The 22,361-nt window shown below is 33.4% G+C and overlaps 1 protein-coding gene across 1 annotated transcript in view; it reads left to right on the top strand.

The window, feature by feature from the left end:
- LOC124369652 overlaps positions 1 to 22,361 on the top strand; it is a 63,373-nt gene continuing 41,012 nt past the window's right edge. Inside the window, exon 1 of the mRNA XM_046827704.1 lies at positions 1 to 222. Coding sequence (XP_046683660.1) covers positions 1 to 222 — 222 coding nt within the window. The remainder of the gene's footprint in view (positions 223 to 22,361) is intronic.

Below are 22,361 nucleotides of genomic sequence, written 5' to 3'. Positions count from 1 at the left end.
ATGTTGCCGGGAGTGGTCGATACGCGCCGAGGGGGTCGGATCTGCGCTGTAGCGGCCGTTGGCCGGCGGGTGGAGGGTGGTGGTCGGTGGGTGGCGGGTGGTGGGTGGCGGGTGGCGGGTGGAGAGTGGCAGGGCGGCGTGGGAGCCCGGCGTGTACACTACGGAGGGCTGAACAGCGGCAGGCTCAGTAGCAGACTTGCGGTGGTGGCGTCAACTGGACAGGTGAGTGGCTCACCACCACGAGCGGTGGACATCTGGTCTGAACCAACGCTCTTCATGTTTCATACTTTATTTCACAATTATTTACTTATGAATTCAAGAAATGTTGAATTATTTAAATTTTAGTACAGTATCATAAAACAATATAAAATGTTGATAACAAGTTTTTAGAGCAACTATTTAAAAATTTGTAATTTTAAAAAATATTTCTGGCCACATAATTTTATATACAAGCGTTTAAAAATGTATTTCCACTCTGCGTATACTGTTCATGAGTACGACATAAAAATAAAATAAAACAAACATTCAATTTTATTCATTCACTTGAAAAAAATAAAAATTCACCCTTAAGCTAAATTTTACTGAACAGTGGAACAATATCCTGTTATGTTTGAATGTAATGTTGGTTGACAGTAAGATAAATAAAATTATTAAAAAATTGTAGAAAAAAGGGTGAGATTGATGCTCTGAACTACAGCTAGTAACGTATTTTAGCATGTAAGAACCTTACAATTAAGTATAATATTTAGAGTATTATTATAAGTGTATTACTCATGAGTTTGGTAGTCTTCTATGCATAAAATTACGTGTATTGTTGTTAGATAAGTAATCCAGATAATACATTTTATTTTTATAGCATGATATAATAGTTTTCAGGAGATAAAAATGCTTCCGGAACACGCTTGAGAATGAAAGATATGTGTATATAACATTTCAGTTTCAATAGAGAAAGATGAAACAAAAGTACTGGCCAACAGGGATTCGAACCCGGTCCCTCACTTGCCAGAAAAGCATTTTAATCACAAGACGCACAGAGCCTCGACTTCTTCCCATTAGCTCATATTGTGTACTTGGTATAATTATATATGTCATAATTTCGTTAATATTCAATCCTCCAGTTTCATTCTTTGGAAAAATCATCTTGAAAATATCATAGGTTCCTTATTTGTTGACACCTGTTAAAAAGTCAAATGATGGAAAATAAATAAAAATGTCTTTAATGCGAGCGTTTCGCAGACATATTTCTGGTTTACAGAAAAACCCAATGTCAAACATCATATTTATAACTAATAAAAAAAATAAATAATCCTGCTAGTCAGGTACAAATCTTTTAGATGGCTGTTAAATTCTAAACTGGAAAGATTCCATAAATTTCGGGGAGGTCATTATTCATGATGGAATCGAAATAAGAGAAGCTTCTGCCCACCTCCAGTCTCACTTTTCGGAAGTGAAGCTGTTTCTCATGGTGGGCTCTACGCTGGGAGACCTCATTCTGGAATCGCAGCCTCTCGCACAAGTACTCTAAAATTTTATGCATCATGCAGTTGGTCAATACCCCGCTCAGCGTTTCCATTTGAATCATATTAGTACAAAGCCGATAAGAGGACACGTTTCTAAAATATTTCAAATTGTAAACATAGCGTAATGTTGTGTTTTCTATTCTCTAAATTCTATTGGTGTCCTCCATCGATATGCTGTTGCCATAAGCGTTATAGCAATAATAGAACACTGAAAGAACCAGTGACTGCATGATCTGTAACTTGATGGATTCTGGCAACAAGTTTCTAAATCTTTACAGGCCTTTCAGTCTGTCTATAAGCTCACTGAATTGCGTGGGCGAAGGATCAGAAAATGTAAGGTCATTGTCAACTATGACAGCTAAGGTTCTTACTTTAGTAATAAGCGACAAGAATTTACCGCCAAGTTGAACCCTCACGCTACTATTGTACCATCTGTGTTGGGCGAATCAAACATCTAAACTAATAATGCATTTTCAGTTTGACATTTCGAGATGAACCTCATGTGAAATCTACCTTTCTTCCGAATGAGCCAGAAGGGATATTTTAATTTCATGTCACCATTCTTATTTTTACTTGAAATATTAAATTAAAATTACCCTAATAGCCTGTTGTGGTTACGGACCAAGAAAAAAGTCACCTTGCTGGCTACGTATATGGATTTCCCATAAATAAACCAAAAATGAAAAAGACAAGACAATGTTAAGTGGGTTTGCAGAACTTTGTATCTTGCCAATGTGAGATAAGGCTAAGTTTATGTATCTTTTCTCAGAAGTCACGACACATACAGTTTACGGTTTTAGTTGTTCCCCACCAAAAAACATTTATTCTATAAGAAAATTATTTTTAAAACACCAAAAATAACTTCTTATTGCTTTAATTACCAAAACCAAGGTCAACTATCATAAAGGAGACAACAGGCTACCTCTATTTTAATAAAAGGCTCGTAACGATTTAAAGCCCTAGCTTGAACAGTTCTGAGAAAACGTACACTATATATTTAAAAAAGCAAAACTTTTGTAAAAGGAATACAAACATTTTTTAAGATAACTACCTTTATTCAGTATTGCAGTATATTTTACGGAACAAATTGTATACTATGTTCCATTTACAGAAATGATTGAATATATATATATATATATATATATATATATATATATATATATGTATGTGTGTGTGTGTGTATAATTTTAAGGGGAAAGAAACCTACATTTCTATGTCAATATTTCATTTAATTATTGAGGTACGCTAACCCCTTAAGAAGTGTACCTACAGATAATACCTATGATTATATTAAAGATTGAAGAACTTTACTTATATACTTACAATAAAGATTGCCACATGTATCGATGCTAGAAAAGTATGTTTTTAGGTCCAGTATCGACAAGTGGGGTTTTAACGAAGGGTTAAACATTTTGAACTTGAACTTTAAATTTGCGTATAACCTTGTATACCTATTTACCTAATATTAAAAATATAATCTGCTTGTATAAAAATACACTACACGAGCTGTAAAGATGGTTCTTCGCACATAATATTAGATTAAGTATTAATACTTCACCAAGCAATTAATTCAGAATAATGTTTTTCTTGTCAAGAGTCCATATGTATAAGTTTAACTTTTAAACTTCAATTGAAGATTGATTGTTTTTCACTACAAGGATTCATTCCTGGTTGGTTTTTACACGTTGTTACAAACGCTTTGGGCTCGTACATTTTAGAATTATATCTCTAATGTAGGTATTAACTTACAATTACTTTTTAATTTCGTCTTAGTTTATCTGCTAGTCACAACTGTACTATATTTCCTGAATTAATGAAATCGAATAGTAGTAATAAAAAACTAGACAATGTATTATTGCAAGTACTTTGAGTTTTAAGACTTACCTTCACTTGTGAGTGATATTATATTGAAATAACGCATCAACATTATTTTGCATTTCGTTAATCTATTTGAAAATGGGAACTTTTTGCATTGCGAAAACTGAATATTGCTTAAAAAGAGTAAATCTACTTAAAGCTTCTCAATATTAAAAACAATAACTTTTTATAACAAAGCCACTGGTCACAAAAATGCTGAACCCGGATATTGTTGCAGGAACAGTACAAGCTCAGGAATCTGCACTATGTTCGCCATGCAAGAACGCTTAAATAAAGCAAGCAATTAGTCACTGTGCATAAAGCAGCATCAGAGTAATTTATTTATGTATTCCTTAAATATCAAGTATATAGATTCAACACTTTTGGTGTAAATAGTTTTGTAAACTATTCTTTGTTTTAGTTATGTCGTTTTTAAGTTCTTTTAATTTCACAACTTATAAAGGAGGCTATTTCAAAACCGATAAAAAATAGAAAATATTTACAACAATTAGTTCGTTACGTTTTGTATAATTAATTGGGTAATTAAGGAAAGTTTTTGAATACATAAAAATTCACTGGTGCCCAAACCTAACAAATTAAACATGGTAGTGAACATGTATATTTATAAATTAGATGTGCGATCCGAAATGCCAGGTAAACATTTTTTCAATATCCTTTCCTCTGCCGATTATCCGTATTAAAGATGGGACAGCACCCTTTATACCAGAGCAGTACAATCGATACCCAGAAGCGACATTTCTTCACTCTGCCCTTATCCAGTGTTCGTGAATTACTTGACAGTGGCCCTATGATCGTTGCAGAGAACGTATGTTGACGTAGGGATGCTGCCGTTGATGGTAAACAGACATACATCTGAGTGACAACTACTTCTGCAGCGTCTTTCATGCTTCCTGAGTGGTGGGCGCACTATTCCTACTTTTCAAGTGTTGAGCCAGAGTCTGGATTTCGGAGAAAGGGCGGTTCCCCCAAAATCGGATTGCCCTTTTGGAAACTTGTAGGATGTTGAGTATAAAATAATGAATTTTACATCTTTTAAAAGAGCATGATGCCATAGATAAATCGGTTTCACTTTTAAAAGCCGTTGTACAATTTTACAGAACGGTGGCCACTGTTTTTAATGCAGCAGCGCGTCATGCACATTTTTTAACCTAATAACATTTCGAATCCCCTTAATTTGTCTGTAAATGTAATGGAAATTACATTCGTATAAAAATCCTGATGTAATAAAACCGGCTTTAAAAAGATGGCTTTTCTTTATTCTAAACATGCAGGGTGAATAAAAATTAAGGATCCCCCCTCTAATTTTTTCTAGGCTTTATGTAATGAGATATTTATTGGGTAGTGGTGCAATGTCGAAAGAAAGTTTCATTTAGTAATTTTATGTCTCCCAAAAATGTGGGATTTTGAGGGCAACTAAACATTTTCAAATTTAAACTCCTCTCAAGTGATCCCTCATGTTTAAGAGCATAAAGAAACTTAAAGACTTGTAGAAACCAGAGATCGCTATCTCTTCCGCATCCAAAATATTATTCAGTGTTATCAGAACAATATTTTTGTTATCTCACCATGTTGACAAGCCAAATAAAATGTTCAAACTGAAGTTTTCGTACTATTTGGCAGCGAAACAAGCGTAGGGGTAGCTCCTTTCTCACGTTATGAAAAGTCTGAAGGGGCATTTGGTTGCAGGCCTCAAAAACCAGTTTCTTAAATATTCAACTTTTCATACTGGTGTTTTGTAAATGTTAGGCTACTGTAAAGACTTCTTTAAAGTTTTAACGACCTATAATTTTGGATGGGAATTAGAAAGCAATCACCATTCATTAAGTTTGTTTATGCTCTTCAAATTAAGGAGTCACTTGGGTGGGTTGAACATTTGGAATATTTGAGTTGCCCCCAAAATTTCGCATTTTTGGGGGAGACTAAAATGTTCAAAATGATCAAATTTAACTTTCTTTCCAATTTGTACTATTACCCAAAGGATATCTCCTCATATAAACTAAAAAAAAAATAAGAGGGAGGTCCTGACTTAATTCAGCTTGTCTATTCGGTCATTGATAACAAACTGTCTACGAAATTTATCGTTTTTTGTTTATGGATCATTTCACACGCACTAATGAATTTTAACGCGGTTCGGTATAGTACTCTGGAAACACTACTAGAACAAAAAGGTTGCCGCGTGATGCGTTACCTCTCGATAAAGAGCTTACTTAGTTGCGAATTCTACGATCGCATTATTACTCGAATGCGGTATTAATTTCAAAAAGTTATATTCTTAAACGAGTCACTGATGTAACCGTGTCTACAGTTATATGAGGCGAGATTTAGAAACGACATTAGTACGCTTTCTGAAAGCCATGTCACATTTGAATCCTACATTACATACCACAATCGGTGTTTAAAGAAGGTGACAATCTCTATCAATCACTTGCACACCTAACCCATCTCTAATTAAAAATTGAATTTTATGATTAATATCGTTGCTATCTTAAACTCCGATACTTACTTGAATCAGAATCGATTAGAATCCAAACTGTCGGAATCTGCGGGAAATATCTTGATTTGGAAACCATTGTTTGTACTAATGTTATACTGACGGGTTTGAAATGAAATGGAAATTAATAGTCCATTACATTTCAAACCCGTCAGTATAACATTAGTACAAACAATGGTTTCCAAATCAAGATATTTCCCGCAGATCCCGACAGTTTGGATTCTAATCGATTCTGATTCAAGTAAGTATCGGAGTTTAAGATAGCAACGATTCCAGTTATCGAGGTAGCCTCAATATCCAATTGGTATGGAGCAATCTAATCGCCACTGTAACGATGCCGACTGTTTCAGATACGATAATACAACGCTATCAGTTTATCGATCGACCTTTTTCCAGTTAAATCTTTTTTTATGCATATGAAGTTTCCGCGGCAATTGAAATCGCCCGAACGTTGTCCGATGGTAATTTTCCACATTTTTTGTCAATAACCAAAATTGTTTTCAGTGTTGTAAAACCACGTTGGGCGCCAACCATTTGTGCATTTTGAAAATTTTGAGATTCGAACTTCTGTTGTTCACTGTACAACACCTTCAGTGTAAACTGCATTTTCGTGTAGTTTGAAACTATTTTACCACATTTCCCATATTTTATTTGTAGAGGGGGATAAGTACAAGTTTATTTATATTTTTACGTCCAGTGATTTGTCCTAAATAAATTTTATATTTTTAAACATCTGATATACAGTTTAACCATCAATTCACTTTAAGAGCTCAAATGAATCATGGGACATTCGTATGCACTTTGTAATTGAAATACCCATTCGAATATTTTACCATTTATTCAACTATTCGAATATTTTAAGATCTATTTGAATAGATATTAAGTATAATAAATCAAAGTATTTAGGCCACTCGATACCGTACAGTATTATAACTATTCAACAAAACTACCTCTTTTACTTAAAACACCTATTATCGACGTGGCATCGAAATAAAAATTGTAAGTTACATTAAACCCTTACCCTTAATTTACCCGAAGAAAGTGTGATAAATGTATGTCAATTTAAAATTAGCCATGCAATTTTTATTAAAAGTGCTCTAAAAAACCAATTAAATAATAACAGAATATTAAATCTTACATAAGAGTAATGCGATTTAGTACGAATAAAAATGTTAATTTTGTGAATTATCGTTGCCTTTATTTACATTTTTAAAATATTCATAAATAATTCTTCCTAAGACTTATTGGTTAAATATCCATGAAGCGAAAATATTATTAAGTAACAATATTTTTATGAATTTATAGATGATGAATGAAGTGTATGTTTTTAAGATAACAAGGAGGTAATACGCTGAACATTCAAACATTCAAAAGTTAAGGTGCAGTAGCAAAGCATCTTTACCATTAACGAGATTTGCGTACACAACTCTTAACAGTTCGGTTGCACTCAAGTACACTTTTAACTAAAAGGATTTGTGGTGGCGATAGTTAATGTTTCCTTCACTTAGTGTTACCGTGGCATACTCGCGTGTTTAATACTGAGTAATTCTTCTCATAGTTGCGTTCCCATCATATTATTCATAACAAACAATCATAGGGTTGTTATGTCTTTATTTACTTGAAAACTACAACCATGAGGTTCCGAAATTTACCGGTAAATTCCCAGTTGTGTAAATAAATATGTTATCCTAAATGTAAAAAAAATACATCAAAGGACGAATGAAATGGGATATTCAAACCGAAATGCACTTGGTAACGGAGACTAACAGATTAACGAGAGAAATTCAATCGTTATTTATACATTATATGTAATGATGAGGGATGATTAAATATTGAATTATGTTTTAACGTTCTACCATGAATACAGTTCTTTTCAATCATGATAAAATATATGTTTACTATATATTAAAAGTACCAATTTGTTAAAAGTAGTTCAAAACATTCATGACAACAAACATAGAACAAACTTATTCGAAACACCTCATCACTAACAACGGAGTCGATCTGTGTTCATGCACTTCTGGTAATGTATGAACAACCCCTCTGGTTCATGTTCGTAAGTGAATGAACAAAAAGGCTCTCTTCATCTATAGCAGTCATTCGTAACCTTCTGAGTGCGTAGGTCTCTCAATGCGGGCGCAGATTCAGAGGAGACAATAGAGTTCTCAAACAATGTAGTCAAGTGTATCTTACTGTGAACATATTGTCCGGATTACCAACATCGAGTGTTGACAAAGCATTTATCACTGGCTGTCATGGCCTTTGTTTCCTCAGTGTTATACGCAATTTTATTTACATCCTTCTCTGTTAAACGGTTTAAAACTATCATTTGATGTAATATGCAATACAAATAGTGCAATGCTGTGTTAAAAACAGTTCATTTTTTCATTCTGAGGATATAGATACCTAATTGGAATAGTTATATTAAACGCTATATTCTATATAATACAGAAAACATTATATATTACTTGAACATAACCCGAATTCATTACAGCGGTATATACAAATCCATGGACAAGTTCTCAATCTTCCATTGCAACAAGGCAGAACTCTATACGTAGTGCCTCAAGGCAACATAGGCCTACACACACATATATATATTCTCACTATGTTAATTTAATGTATGTGGATGACGTGTCTAACAATAGTTTGCAAAAACTACTTGTTACGTAGTATGGTTATTAACACGAAAAAAATTAATGGTTGTGAACTTGCAGTATGACATGAATGTTCACATCTCACCGTGAACACAGAACGCAATTATTCCTGTACTTAATAATGGTAAATATCAAAAACTACTTTACCAATAGATAAAATATTTTAAACGGAATGCATATAGTTTACCTTCTTCAATAACTCACTCTCAATATTTGTCAAATTTTATCGGTTGCCACTAAATTGTATCGGTTGCCACTGGTTTTCTATGGAATTTGATACACAGAACGCTTTCTTCTCAGTCTATGTGTATCAGTTAGATGCACAAAGAATGTCTCCTCAATCCATGAGAAACTAAAGTGAAAATGACTCCTCACCATTTCTTTTTATAGGCGTATAACAAAAAAAGCATTGATAAAATTTAGTACTACGTATCCCTAAGACTAAGTTCAATAAATTGATTATTCTCTGATTACTATTTTATGTTTCCACTCAGTACAAACACCATTATCGACTTTTGCACTTTGTTTGTTTGAAGGTTATTTTTGACGATGGAAGGATTGTGAAGGAAACAGGATTTTTCCGGACATTTGCCATCGTTCAGTGAAACAAGAAAACAGTAACACTACGTTTCGAGATCTGCAATCTGATCTCTTCTTCATTAAGATGCAAGCTCTCAAGGTCTTTGATTTGTTTACTGGTTCCGGGTCCGTACCGAGAATCAATTCTTTGTTTGAAGGTTATTTTAGACGATGGAAGGATTGTGAAGGAAACAGGATTTTCCGGACATTTGCCATCGTTCAGTGAAACAAGAAAACAGTAACACTACGTTTCGAGATCTGCAATCTGATCTCTTCTTCAATTAAGATGCAAGCTCTCAAGGTCTTTGATTTGTTTACTGGTTCCGGGTCCGTACCGAGAATCAATTCTTTGTTTGAAGGTTATTTTTGACGATGGAAGGACTGTGAAGGAAACAGGATTTTTCCGGACATTTGCCATCGTTCAGTGAAACAACATGTAGGTTGTGATTCCTGACTTAGGCGTGCCACAACGCTTTAGTAAGATTTGTTTATTTTAACCTAGTTTGTAATTATGTATTAGGTTAGTTCTTTACCTGAAGAAGAGATCAGATTGCAGATCTCGAAACGTAGTGTTACTGTTTTCTTGTTTCACTGAACGATGGCAAATGTCCGGAAAAATCCTGTTTCCCTCAATAATAAGTATAACATTAAATTTACTTTCAAATTATAAGAATATAAACTTTGAGTTTTTGTAATAATATTATTACATGACGTAGTTATAAAACAAAACAAAATCGACCTCACTACATCTACAGTCATAAAATAAAAGTGGGCAATGTTTTGTCACAGAAAATCTGCTATAAATCGGTTATTTATTATTCGATTTAAATAATTTTGGTGTCATTAGATTAGTGGTAAAATATTCTAAAAACTGTTATTATTGCAATGGTTGATAAAAATTCAGATTTTTAATATATTCAAAGTTTAAAAGTTTTAATGGCCGCCATTTTGAAAATACTAAGGACAATTTCATGTTTTTTTCAGTAACTGGCCTTGTTATCATTACATTTGATTCAAATTTGGTTTAATTTAATTTATAACTTTTTAAGATATTGAATTTTTATAAAAACACATACAGACAGACAGATGGGAAACTAAGAATCGGAGACCCATGTTCATATGGTGAAATATGTTTGTCTTGACCTGAGCAATAACGTGGTATACCAGATGGTTACGGGACACTCTGTGTAATGTATAACTGAAGGCTGAAATTCTCTCGTTAATCCGCTAGTCACCGTCGTCAAGTGCATTTTTTGTTTGAGTGTTCTGTTTTCCTTCGACCTTTTATGTACAGTATATGCTTTTTTTAATGTTAAGTATAAGATTTTTATTTACACAACCATGCAATTTACCGGTAAATTTCGGGACCTCGTGGTTGTAGTTTTCAAGTAAATAACGATATAACAACCCTATGATCGTTTGTTATGTATAATATAATGGGAACGCAACTATGACAAGAATTACTCAGTATTAAACACGCGAGTATGCCACGGTAACACTAAGTGAAGGAAACATTAACTATCGCCACCACAAATCCTTTTAGTTAAAAGTGTACTTGAGTGCAACCGAACTGTTAAGAGTTGTGTAGACTACCCAAATCTCGTTAATGGTAAAGATGCTTTGCTACTGCACCTTAACTTTTGAATGTTTAATGTTCAGCGTATTATCTCCTTGTTATCTTAACAACATACACTTGATTCATCTGTACCTTTATACAAATATTGTTACTTTAATCATATATTTCCGCTTGATGGATGTTTAACCAGTAAGTCTTAGGAGAAATTATTTATGAATACTTTTAAATGTCCAGAGTTGCGTATCTAAACATCGTTGTTTCTGAAGGGGTTTTACTACTTCAAAACTAACTTTTATCTCTTGGTTATTGGATTTATCGACTCAAAGTTATTGTTGACCTATTTTATTATTTGTGATTTTGAACAAATTATTTTTGTAAATTTGTTCCGAACCTTGGTGCTTATTTTTAAAATTGAGACATTAGGAAGATAGAGTGATGAAGGTTACCTCAAATCTCTAAATTATGAGGCAAATAATAACGTTTTACTTTATTGTAAATGTCTAGAAAATCTATTACAAATTAATGTGACGTGACTAAAAAAATCAAGAAGTGCGTACCGATCTTTACTGATGTTTTAGTAAAAGCTTAACTAAACCTGAGCGTTAGCCAACCATTTTAGAATTTGACTGAAATTGGTGACTTTCAGTCTTCAATCTCGTTGCCTGAAGGTATTTATTATTTATGGCTGAAGATCGATTTATTTCTTACGGAACATTCCTCTTCTCGGTTCTTAAACTGTAGCAGAAACAGGACAAGTTGATGTATGAAAACTACCTGCTCGACAAAAATGTTTAAAAAGATAATTAACAACAAAATATTCTAAAAGATTGTGTAAATATAAATCGAATTAAACCCTTACCGGTTTTAAGCGATACACAAATAAACGTAATATTTTGAACTAATAAACGATTCGCCCATAGAGGGAGGAAACGTAGGATTTTGAAATTGTATTTTCCTCAACGTTAGATGTGATTGCAAACGAAGCTTATTGTTACTCACACTAACCTTATATTTACGTCAATCTTTTCTTCATAGGTTGCTGGTAAAACACTTTTTCTTAATATATCAAATTTTATTCAATATTATATCAAATGTCACTATTTACAACTTCTGCTCAAACCTTAAAATTTGAAATACACAATAGCAAAGAATTCACAATCTGAATTTTGTTATAAATGCAAAAGTCAGTTTGTTACACGTAAAGTATTCAACTGATTATACCTAAAATTTACTGAAACATTCTTAGGGTCCCAGGTTAACATATAGGCATATTCTTATTTCGACAATTTATCCGGGCCCCACTAGTCTCTAAACTTACAAAAAAGTCCTATTTTGCTTTCTAAAGTAGCATTATATCAAACAAATATTATTAATTGAAAGAGCCTGCAAAATTTAATCAACTCTTTTGTGTAACATTTGTTTTAAGACAGCAAAACCATTTGTTTGATTAATTATTTCAACCTTTTCTGTAACCAATGTTGAGCATATAGTAAGAAAATATCGAGATAAGAAAATTAAAGTGTTAGTAAATATATACTTTTAACTGTACATTTTATCAAATATATGACATATAAATAAAGAGGCAAACTCAACCATGGAACAAATAATACTAAAACCAGAGTAACTTACAATAGCCATAATTATACCCTTTCTGATAGATATTCTTTATCATTGCAACAAGGTAAAATCAATAATGCAACTTATTATTTGCGAACTAAATCTTTTCTATCAGAGGTCACAGTTGACAGTTCATTACTTTAGTTGGGAGTTTAATTATTCTGCCTCTACTTCTGTCTTTTACACTTCTACTTACTTTTTACAAACTTGTTCTTTTCTTCATTCTTTACTCTTTATTCTCTGTTACTATTTTTCACTATACAATTACTTTCTTGATTATCTATTTTACAAGGTTTTCCCTCCGAACCATCACACTATAGAGTTAGTTGTATTTTTAAGGGATATACAGGTTGAATAAAAAGTATGAATTCCATTTTTAACTTTTTAACAACCACACCTAGAGAAACCAAACTCTATAACTTTGTATAGTTCAAATCTGCAATTTTCGATTAGTATCACAAGATTGTCCCTTTCCCTAAAATACAAAATTCTGGGCCCAACTTAAATATTGTAAATCTAAACCCACATCAAGTTACGGATAGTTTCCAAGGTCTTTTTGAAAGAAAACTAATAGTGAAACTTAGAGGTCTTAGTACAAAATGGTAACTAATCCAAATTTAACATATTACTATGGCTAAAATTGTTAAACAAAACAAGCTATGAACTAAGTTGACATTTGTACTAGTTTTAATGATTTTTTTTTTATAAAAATAATCTTTGTAAATGAAAATATTTGTAAAATTAAAGTTCATCCGGCTTAGTGTTTTCATAACAGATGCTCAAACTGCTCCCCATCGACGGTTTAACAATATGCTAACCTGTTGTGAAATCTTGAAGTGGTAAGTTGGATGGATTTCTGCTGAAAGTCTATGAAAACAATGTTATTTAATGCTGTAGGAAGTGCGGGTATTTGAAAACTAGACAATCGTCAGGTTGCAACTGGTGAGCTGATAAGCGGATAAACAGGGTACTGGTTATCTCCTCACCTACTGATAAGGCCGTGGATATCAAAATAACATCGCTCAGTCCAGCAGTCTGGTCACAACTGTCGTTTAATTTACTTCGAGTGAAAATCGTTTTCCGGGAAAATTATCAGTGTAAAGATTGAGCAGTGTGTTGTGATTATGTTTTTGGTTAAATTTTTAAAACGATAAAGTGTTTGGTGACTCCACTATGCGTGTTTCTGAATAGCACAAACAGTTTAGTGAAGGCCGAGAAAAGTTGAAAGATTATGAGAATTCCGGTCGCGTTTTCACTTCAACTACCGAAGGAAACATCCAAAGAACTAACCAAATCGTGAGAAAAGAACGTCATTCAACCATGTAAAATACGAATGTATCGGTGTTATGAGAGGGGATAAGAGTACGTTGAATGGGATAAATAGGAGGTAATGTAAAAGTTATTGCCATTTGTAACCAATTTCACTTTTTCAAAAAGTAGCGATTAAAATAAGCGGTATTGTACATGATTACCTCAATTTGGACTCGGTGATCGAAATCGCCCTCAGTAACTTTATGAGCTAAGTAAATTTTGTAACGTTCTGATCCACTGTCGTAGATCTCCAACATTCCAATTCGTCCCATTTAAAGACAGGTTAGCCATTAATGTTAAAATAAAACTTGCTTCATAGGGTTTTAACTTGTTAAACTGGCGCTTTTCTCAATTGTCTTGTCCATATACTCCGTGTGCTTTGATTTGGAACTAGGCCGTTCATTCCTTTCTTTGTCATTTGTTAATGAGAGCACGTTACTGTTTGACGTTTTCTATCACAAACAAGACATTTTGATAATTATCTGAAATATCTTTATCTGTGTCTCCTTGAGATACGTAAAACAGCACCTCTTCTTAGCTAAAATGTCTCTTTTCTGAATTGTTGTCATCTTGTGTGTATTTCAACAGTGTTTACTATCTTGACTTTTGTCACGAAAATGCACTTGGCGTCCCTAGGTTAATGACTCAATCTTTTTGTCTCAAATTACAAGCAGTCACTGTATTTTTCTTCGTTTTCAAAAACCCGTTTACTACCGCCATTGACTTCGAAGCCAGCCCTTGCCATCACTATTCATTTTTTGCTCTCAACCTCCATTCTTAAGACGAAGAACAGTTTTTATAGTCTATTAAACTCAGTTGAATTTATGGATTGAGTCTCTTCAGCAGATTCCAGGCATGTACTGACACTTTGAGCAAGAAACAGCCCATGTGATGAATATCGCAGACTAACCTTTTTAACTGACACAACCTGATTTAGAAAGTATAATTTTAATAGGTTAAACTTTTCACATCCTTGACATCTCAAAGTACCAACAATAATTTTATTAATAACTCCATGGCTTCTGATGACCGCGAAATGACTACAAAATCTTTCTGCTACGAAACTTAACACCATGAACGCTTGACACCAACAATCCGCTTAAAATAGTTATGAACTAATTAGCTTTAAGCCAAGATGTTCATTAACTGCTTCATCAGAATGCTTAAGCACGTGCAAACATAAGAACTAATAGCTTTAATCGTTAAAAGTAAAGTGGCAAGAACTGGCTTATTTAATCAGTGGTTACATAGTACATTACATTTTACAACTGATACAATACGCAATATTACGAGCTCTACCAGCTCATGCGATTTCACCGGAAGTGGGTGTTTAACTCAACCACGTATAAAAAATCGAAAGAGTTTGTTTGGTTGTTAATTTATTATAATAAATATAACTCCGTCCAATTTGTCTTATACTTGACTTAACACTTTGACTGCGGCAGACGCTAACTACCTCTATCACGCTGTGCTTAAGTCGGTACAAGGTCGTGTGGCAGTGAACGTGTTATTATGAATGTTCAGTTTAGCTACAGTTCACCTTGCTCTTAATGCAGCTTCTGGAATATGATGCTGTTACAGATTTAACCTCTGGAATCTTGAACCATGTTCTTCAGAAGAGATCGAAAAAAGTCGACAACGAAGAAGCTCAAAATCGAACAATTTACATTGATTCAAAATCGGTGAACTGGCATTGTCATTGTCTCAACATGTGCACAATTGAGTGCACTACGATGTTACTGACACGATCGCTAATCACGGTGGAGCAACCGAGTTTTCCACACACACCGTAGTGGGAATGCTTGACTTTCTATATATTCATCTTCACAACTTTCCTCATTTCCTTCATGTAATATAAAGATTTCAACTTGTTCATATAAATATTCAAATAATTTGAAATTAGTTAAAGTTTCTTTAAGTAACGATAATTGACTAGGTTCTGGAGGTTCTAGGGTTTCCTTTAAAGTTTTACAAGATGAAAAAATTTTGTCTTTTTTACTAGTTTGTATGTTTTTATAAATATTTTCAGTTAAGATCAGTTTGCTAGTAATGATACGGCGATATTAATGTACTATGAACAATCACGTCGCAGTCACTAAAATGTTGCTTAATCTATTACCTTGCGTCATATTTTATTGTGCATACGTTACTACTAAAACACTCTTTCTTAAAATATAGCATTTTATTCAATAAATTTAAACATTACACTGCAACTTCTCTGGACCAACCTTCAAATTAATACGTACTAACAAAGGTTCCAAAATAATTAATAAGTAACTAATTACTTGTGAAAAAGCAGTTTTCTCTGACGGCTAATTTATTAGATCTTATAATTGTCACCAAGGCTAAATTAAAAGTTACAAAAGTCTTCTAGAATATATTAAATGTAAAACTTTATAAAAGCAGTGCCAATTAAGTTTATAATTGGCAACTGATTTAAGTCATGTTGTAGCGGCAAATTAAAACTATTTGTAATGGTTATATTTGCTCAAATAATCAGCTTAACTACATTCAAACTAATAATCAGCTCAAAATGTTATATTACAACTTTATATTATATTAATTTATTACATTTAATAAGAGGATATTTGCTTGACAAAACACCAAGTTGGGATTTAGTTTGAAATCTGGGTTAGTATTAATTGTCTGGATCGGAAAGAATATAAATTGTCATTCCTCAGTACATTGAGTCCAAAAGACGTTAAAATAAGTTCAAGGTAAGTATAGAGTGGGCGAATACGAGAAACTTCCGTTATTGAGAGTAACTTTGGCGCTTCAAATATTTCCTTCTGTCAAGTTCTTGAGTTTCTTAAACTTATATCAGCCTCTTGCAAAGTGTGGAGGAAGTCACAACATATCTTCGAGTTCCAGGTGCGTTTCAGAAGATTTTAGGTGCATTGGTGAGAAACCTTTCTGTCAAACTTGTTAAATAATAATATCTTGTCGTATACAAAAAGCAACCAGCTTTTTTGTTCTCACTATTTTAGAAGAATTGCAAATTAACTGGCTGTTTTTGAATGTTACACATCAAAATCAACAGTACTATTATTTTTTTCCAAGATGGTTGATGAGGTGTATTGAAGTCATCAAATTAGTAGCGCTTGAATCTCGAGATAAAATATAAACTAACTTGATGGAGTCTATGGTACATTTTTATACAATCACGAGGGTTTCATAAAATTTATTGAATTATGGAAAATATTTTGTGAAACCGTTTCTATAATAATTTTATTTTCTGGATGAAGTTATGTTCTGGATAATTTTGTTTAGGATTGTTTTGTTTAGCGTCTTTTTGCCAGAATGCGGATTTTACTCAACTTAAATCATCTTATTGACGGTTTTAGTTTTGTAATCGTAATTTTAAATAAAAATTTATACATCTGCTGATGAATTAGAATTGGACAACACATGTAAGAATACGGTCTATGTTTTCAAATTTTTGGTGTTCCATATAGTCACTGTTAAATACTCGAAAATCGTGTAAAATATAATTGTCAACGGACGCACAAAATTAATAAAAATTGCAAAATGTTTAAATATTATTCATTAATGTCAATCAAAAGATGGTAGCGAAACTACATGTTTACACAAAAATTTCAATTGTATTATGTACATTGATTGTACATGAAAATGTTTCGTGCTTATGTACAGGATGACGTTACCATGACTAATGAAAATATATATTACTTTGGCATTTCTCAAACAATTGATAGATTATGTTCATGATTTGTATTTTCTCGCCTATATGCAATATTTTTGAAATAATTGTTAATTATCTGTATAGTTTGAAAAGATTTTAATCGGCGTTTTAAATGGCCACGACTTTTAAACAGTTTTTTCAAAACTTTTTACACAATATTCAATTCAATTTGGAGCAATTTTCATGCACAATTACAGTGATGTAATAGATATGATAGGATTTAAGTTAAAAACATATACCGGCACTAAATGAACCAGAGCGTTGTGACATGCGTAAGTCAGGAATAACAACCATCATGTTGTGTATCAATGTCACTAACTTTAAAACATGCACTTAATACTTCCGCGTGTCACAACGCTCTGCTATGGTTTGTTTATTTTAACTTAAGTTGTAATTATGTATTAGGTTAGTTATTTACCTGAAGAAGAGATCAGAGTGCAGGTCTCGAAACGTAGTGTTACTGAGGTTTTGTACCACTGAAAATGTCAGGAAAAATCCAATGACAACATTGTACATGAGTAATCCCTGTCGGATGCAAATACTCAGAACCATAAAATTTTCGAAAACCAATTTCAGTTTAAACATTTTAGTAAGGTTAGTGTTTTCTGTACCAATCATCTCTGGTTCTAGTACGCTGATGATGAAAAGGTCCTGTTAAAATATTACCACCATTTTTAATGATAAGGTCATTCTAAATGGTAAAGACTTTATTGACTTTCTAACAAACATTTACGGTAAATGTGAGTAAAAAGCACACAAAACTATCAAATACTGATCACTGACTCTCCACCAGTTAACTTGATCGGTAGAACAATTTGATTTCTCGAATAGAAAGAAGAACAAAACTTTAACAAACATCAATTAACACATCAAATTAAATTGTTCGCGGAACAAACAGGTCTCTCATCAAGCCATCAGTGATTCAACTTAATCAACTTCAGTTTAACGCGGTTACCAAATGAAGCACTCGTGTTATAAACGTGGGCGATGTTATATTAGTAAACTCGCCTTCGGCTCGCTGGGGGCTACGCCCCCAGGTCCCAAATTGTAGTGGATACACGGACTAATATAGAATTATGCCCAATTTTAAGTTTCTGATACACCAGGACGTAGGTTTGACTTTGTATAATATGAGTAAGTCCGTACAAAAGGGGTTTTATGCCTGTGCTACGAGAATATGCGCACATTAGTTTTTATCAAAATAATAAGTTAATCAGGGGGTTTATTTAACTCCGGAGATTATCACTCCTCGCCAGAGTTTTGACAGTGAACCACTATTTCATGAAATTAATTAAAAACTACTCTGTTCCCATCTACTATTGACGCTTCGCTAACGCTCCGCCAAATGACGATAATTCGGGACCAGAATGAATTGCACAAATTATAGTAGCATCAAAATTACAACAAGATTTTTCCATTAAGAGCAATTTTAGGGCTTACGCAAGGATATACGACAAAAAACTTGGCCTTTTTTTAGATCTCATTACTTTTGAGTTATTGAACATTTAATATTTAAGTTACGACCGACGGTTCGGCTGCTACCGCCTCCAGAAATAGTTTCTCACGTAAAAATTATAACATATTTCCATTTAATCGGGGTTTTCGGCCAAACAATTGAGGATAGGGCAAAAGATAGATCACATAATTTCCTAGTTTTGATATAAAACTTATTTTGAGCTACGACCGACGGTTTGGCCGGGATCGAGCCCGGAAAGTAAATTTTCACGTGATAATACGTAAGTTTTGCACATAACCACGTTTTGCGACTTAGTCGATGGAGATAGGGCCATATGTCAATGGACCTTTTTTGTAGAACACGTAATTTATTAAATATTGCTATCAGCCTGTTTTGACCCCCGACCAACGGTTTCGCCGGTACCGACCCCAAAAACTAAATTTTCACATGAAAATGACAAAAAAATTACACATAATCACGTTTTGCGCCCAAACGGTGGAAATAGGGCAAAAATTCACTAGGTTGTTTTTGTAGATCATGTAATTTTATAATTTAATGGGTCAACCAGATTTTAGCTGCGACCAACCGTTTGACCGCTATCGGGCCCCATACATTATTTTAAGCGAAAAAATCTCTGGAATGTCAAATATTCCAGCGTTTTGCCGCTTAACCACAGGAGATAGCACAAAAAGTCACTGGGCCTTTTTTGTAGTTCGCTTCATTCCTGACTAGCGATTTTTCATCAGATCCGAGCTAGCTGCAACGGTACACCCGCTAACGGGCTTACAAAAAAAGCCTGCAGCAATGAAAAATGCGCGAAATTTCTCGTATTTTTTGAGGGGTTTAAAAGTAAAACATTTTCTTGCGGGTTATATTGCAAAAGGTATACTGTATGCCAAATTTCAAGTTTCTAGCACTTCGAGAAGTATGTTGGAATTTGTATCTATATATCAGTGAGTGAGTGAGTGAGTGAGTCAGTTATACTGAGTGAGGCTGTATATAAGGATAATACATTGAAACATATCCCTTATACCGCAATCGGACAGGAGATAGATTTCATGCCTTGCTATCATCTCAAAATATCATATTAAAGATACAATATTAGTTTTAATATTAATTCGTCAATTACTGATATCAACTATTAACACAAAATGTCGAGCGTTTTGGAACCTTTCAAGGTAGCATGGGTTTATAAAAATTAGGATTTGATTTGGTTGCAATTGGATGTAAGTAATCATATTTGTGAATATGTATGCTATCGTACAATTCTCTAACTTTTGTGCTGCAGCCATCTGAAAATTTTACGAGTTATTAAAGAATTGTTAGGAACAACAGTTGTTGAACATTATCTGAAAATCAACGCCCAATTCCGTTTTGTTCTACAATGCCTTATTAGGAGAGATACAACTATTTCATTTTGAAATTCAGAAACCTTAAGGAATATTAATTGTTCTTAGATTGAAGTATAGTTTAGGTACGTTTTGTTTTTTAGAATTTGTTGTTGGTTAGTCCAGATAAAAATTTTTAAAAAATGCGAATGGGTGCCATCTAGAACTTTTTGATTTTGAGACTGTTTGACAAACGTACGCTGGTTTTGGGTTCACGACATGCGGCTGGCTATCGTGGGCTGAGCACGTGGGTGTGATTTATTTCAAATACGCCGTAGCATTATTATGTATTTCGTAACTTTTGTTCTTTTAAGCTTCTAAAACCTGTTTTTGAATAAACCGTCCATGTATCATCATGGAATAATGTTCTTGTGTGCTCCACAAATCAAATATGTAAAAGCAAACTTTAAAACATCCGTCGGGGGTTATCCCACATCCTACTTTATCATTCTTTGCGTTATGTCTGTCCTCTGAGCAGTGTGTGGTACCAGAGGCAGAGACAAAAGGGACGTGGAAAAAATGTGTAAATAATTTCGATTTAGGGCCTTCTAGTGGCTGATCTCTATATTAAGTGAATGAGTTCATAGATAGAGGTGTTCGTATACAATAGGTATATAGTAAGCTGCCACCTATATTGTGTTGTGTATTGTGTTAGAAAAATTTTTCAATAAATTGTGTTGGAAATTATTATAAATTCATATCTTACTACTACTACTACTACTACTAATAATAATAATAATAAATTAATCTGATTTAAATACTGTACAAAACATATTTACCTATAATACACACTATGCTCGCAGTGTGCGTATTTAAATTTGACGAGATACCTCCGCGGCTACGTCCATATTTATAGTTATGGTAACGATTTTAAGTCACCGGATTGGTAAAGTTAAGTCACTGCTCCAGGCGGCAGAAGTAACTTTATTGATCAGCGCCATCCGACTCCAAACTTGCACACATACATCCCAGTGACCTGTATACCTTCCCTTCCACACCTCACACAGGCCAACCAGACCTCCTATCCACATTTTGCTGCATACTTGTTCATTGGAATTTCTCGACGTTTCCCCTAAAATAATACAATTAAAGTAATCATTTACTTTTTGATTAATAATTCAAAATGTGTTCTTGTATTCGAATTTCTTTGTTTAAGCAAGTAGTTTATTTTCAACAATACCATAATTTTTTAAAGTTTATAATACCATTAATCTTTACTTTTCAATTCTTCTCCTTGTTAAGAGAAACTTTTATCGTGTTTTAGTGAACCCAGATCCACATAAACGCTCTGTGTTATTGTTAAATATCTTATTTTAGAAGAGGGTTTTACAACTTTGGATATTTTTCTGGTATACAGCTTTCTATAGTAACTTATAAAAGTTCCACCAAACTTAAATGATTTCAGATCTATTTTCACAAGTAATTACGAGTATGCACTATCAATTGAAGTATAGTATAAGTTGCCTTGAAATAATTGGGATTCCAACTTTAACGCGCTAAAATACAACGTACAATAAGTATATTAGTTTGTTCTCTTCATTAAATTAGTGAGGTGTCGATATCCATGTCGGTGGAAAGGAATGGTCTTTTTGCTACCTGTAACTCCATTGTATAAATAAATTTCAATCCATCTGCTTCGGTCATAGTAATAATAAATATGGAATAGTATCCAAACACAACAAATTTAATATATTTTTATGAAAAATTAAAACCAAATAGTGTAGTTTATTTTAGCTACGGTATATGGTTAAGTATTGTAAATATCCATGTTATATCCAATGGCCGAGGAGTTTTCAAAAATACATTTAATACAAAATTTGAATATGTTAGGATTCAAGAGATCTCCTATATTAGTATGTACAGCAATAAAAACATAGATTATTTTTTAGACGTAACGTAACAATGGCGTAAAGACTTTTAGTGCAGCATCTGGAGTCTGAAGCTGTCTCAGACTTGACTCCTGGAATCTGGAGTCACGTTCGTCTGAAGAGATCCAGTAAAAGTCGGCGACGAAAAAGCGCAAAACGAACTCTTTTCATCGTTTCGAGATCAGAACAACAAAAGACCAAAAATATAGTGTAATCTAGGTGAGGAGGAATTCTCATTGTCTCATCAGGTGCACAATAATTATTATTTGGTGACAATTTTGAAACACCATTTGTTTTTAATATTTCAGTGCTATACGTTT

This window comes from Homalodisca vitripennis, chromosome X (assembly GCF_021130785.1).
Source record: "Homalodisca vitripennis isolate AUS2020 chromosome X, UT_GWSS_2.1, whole genome shotgun sequence".
Classification (NCBI taxonomy): Eukaryota; Metazoa; Arthropoda; class Insecta; order Hemiptera; family Cicadellidae; genus Homalodisca; species Homalodisca vitripennis.
This window is presented reverse-complemented; position numbering and strand designations above follow the sequence as displayed.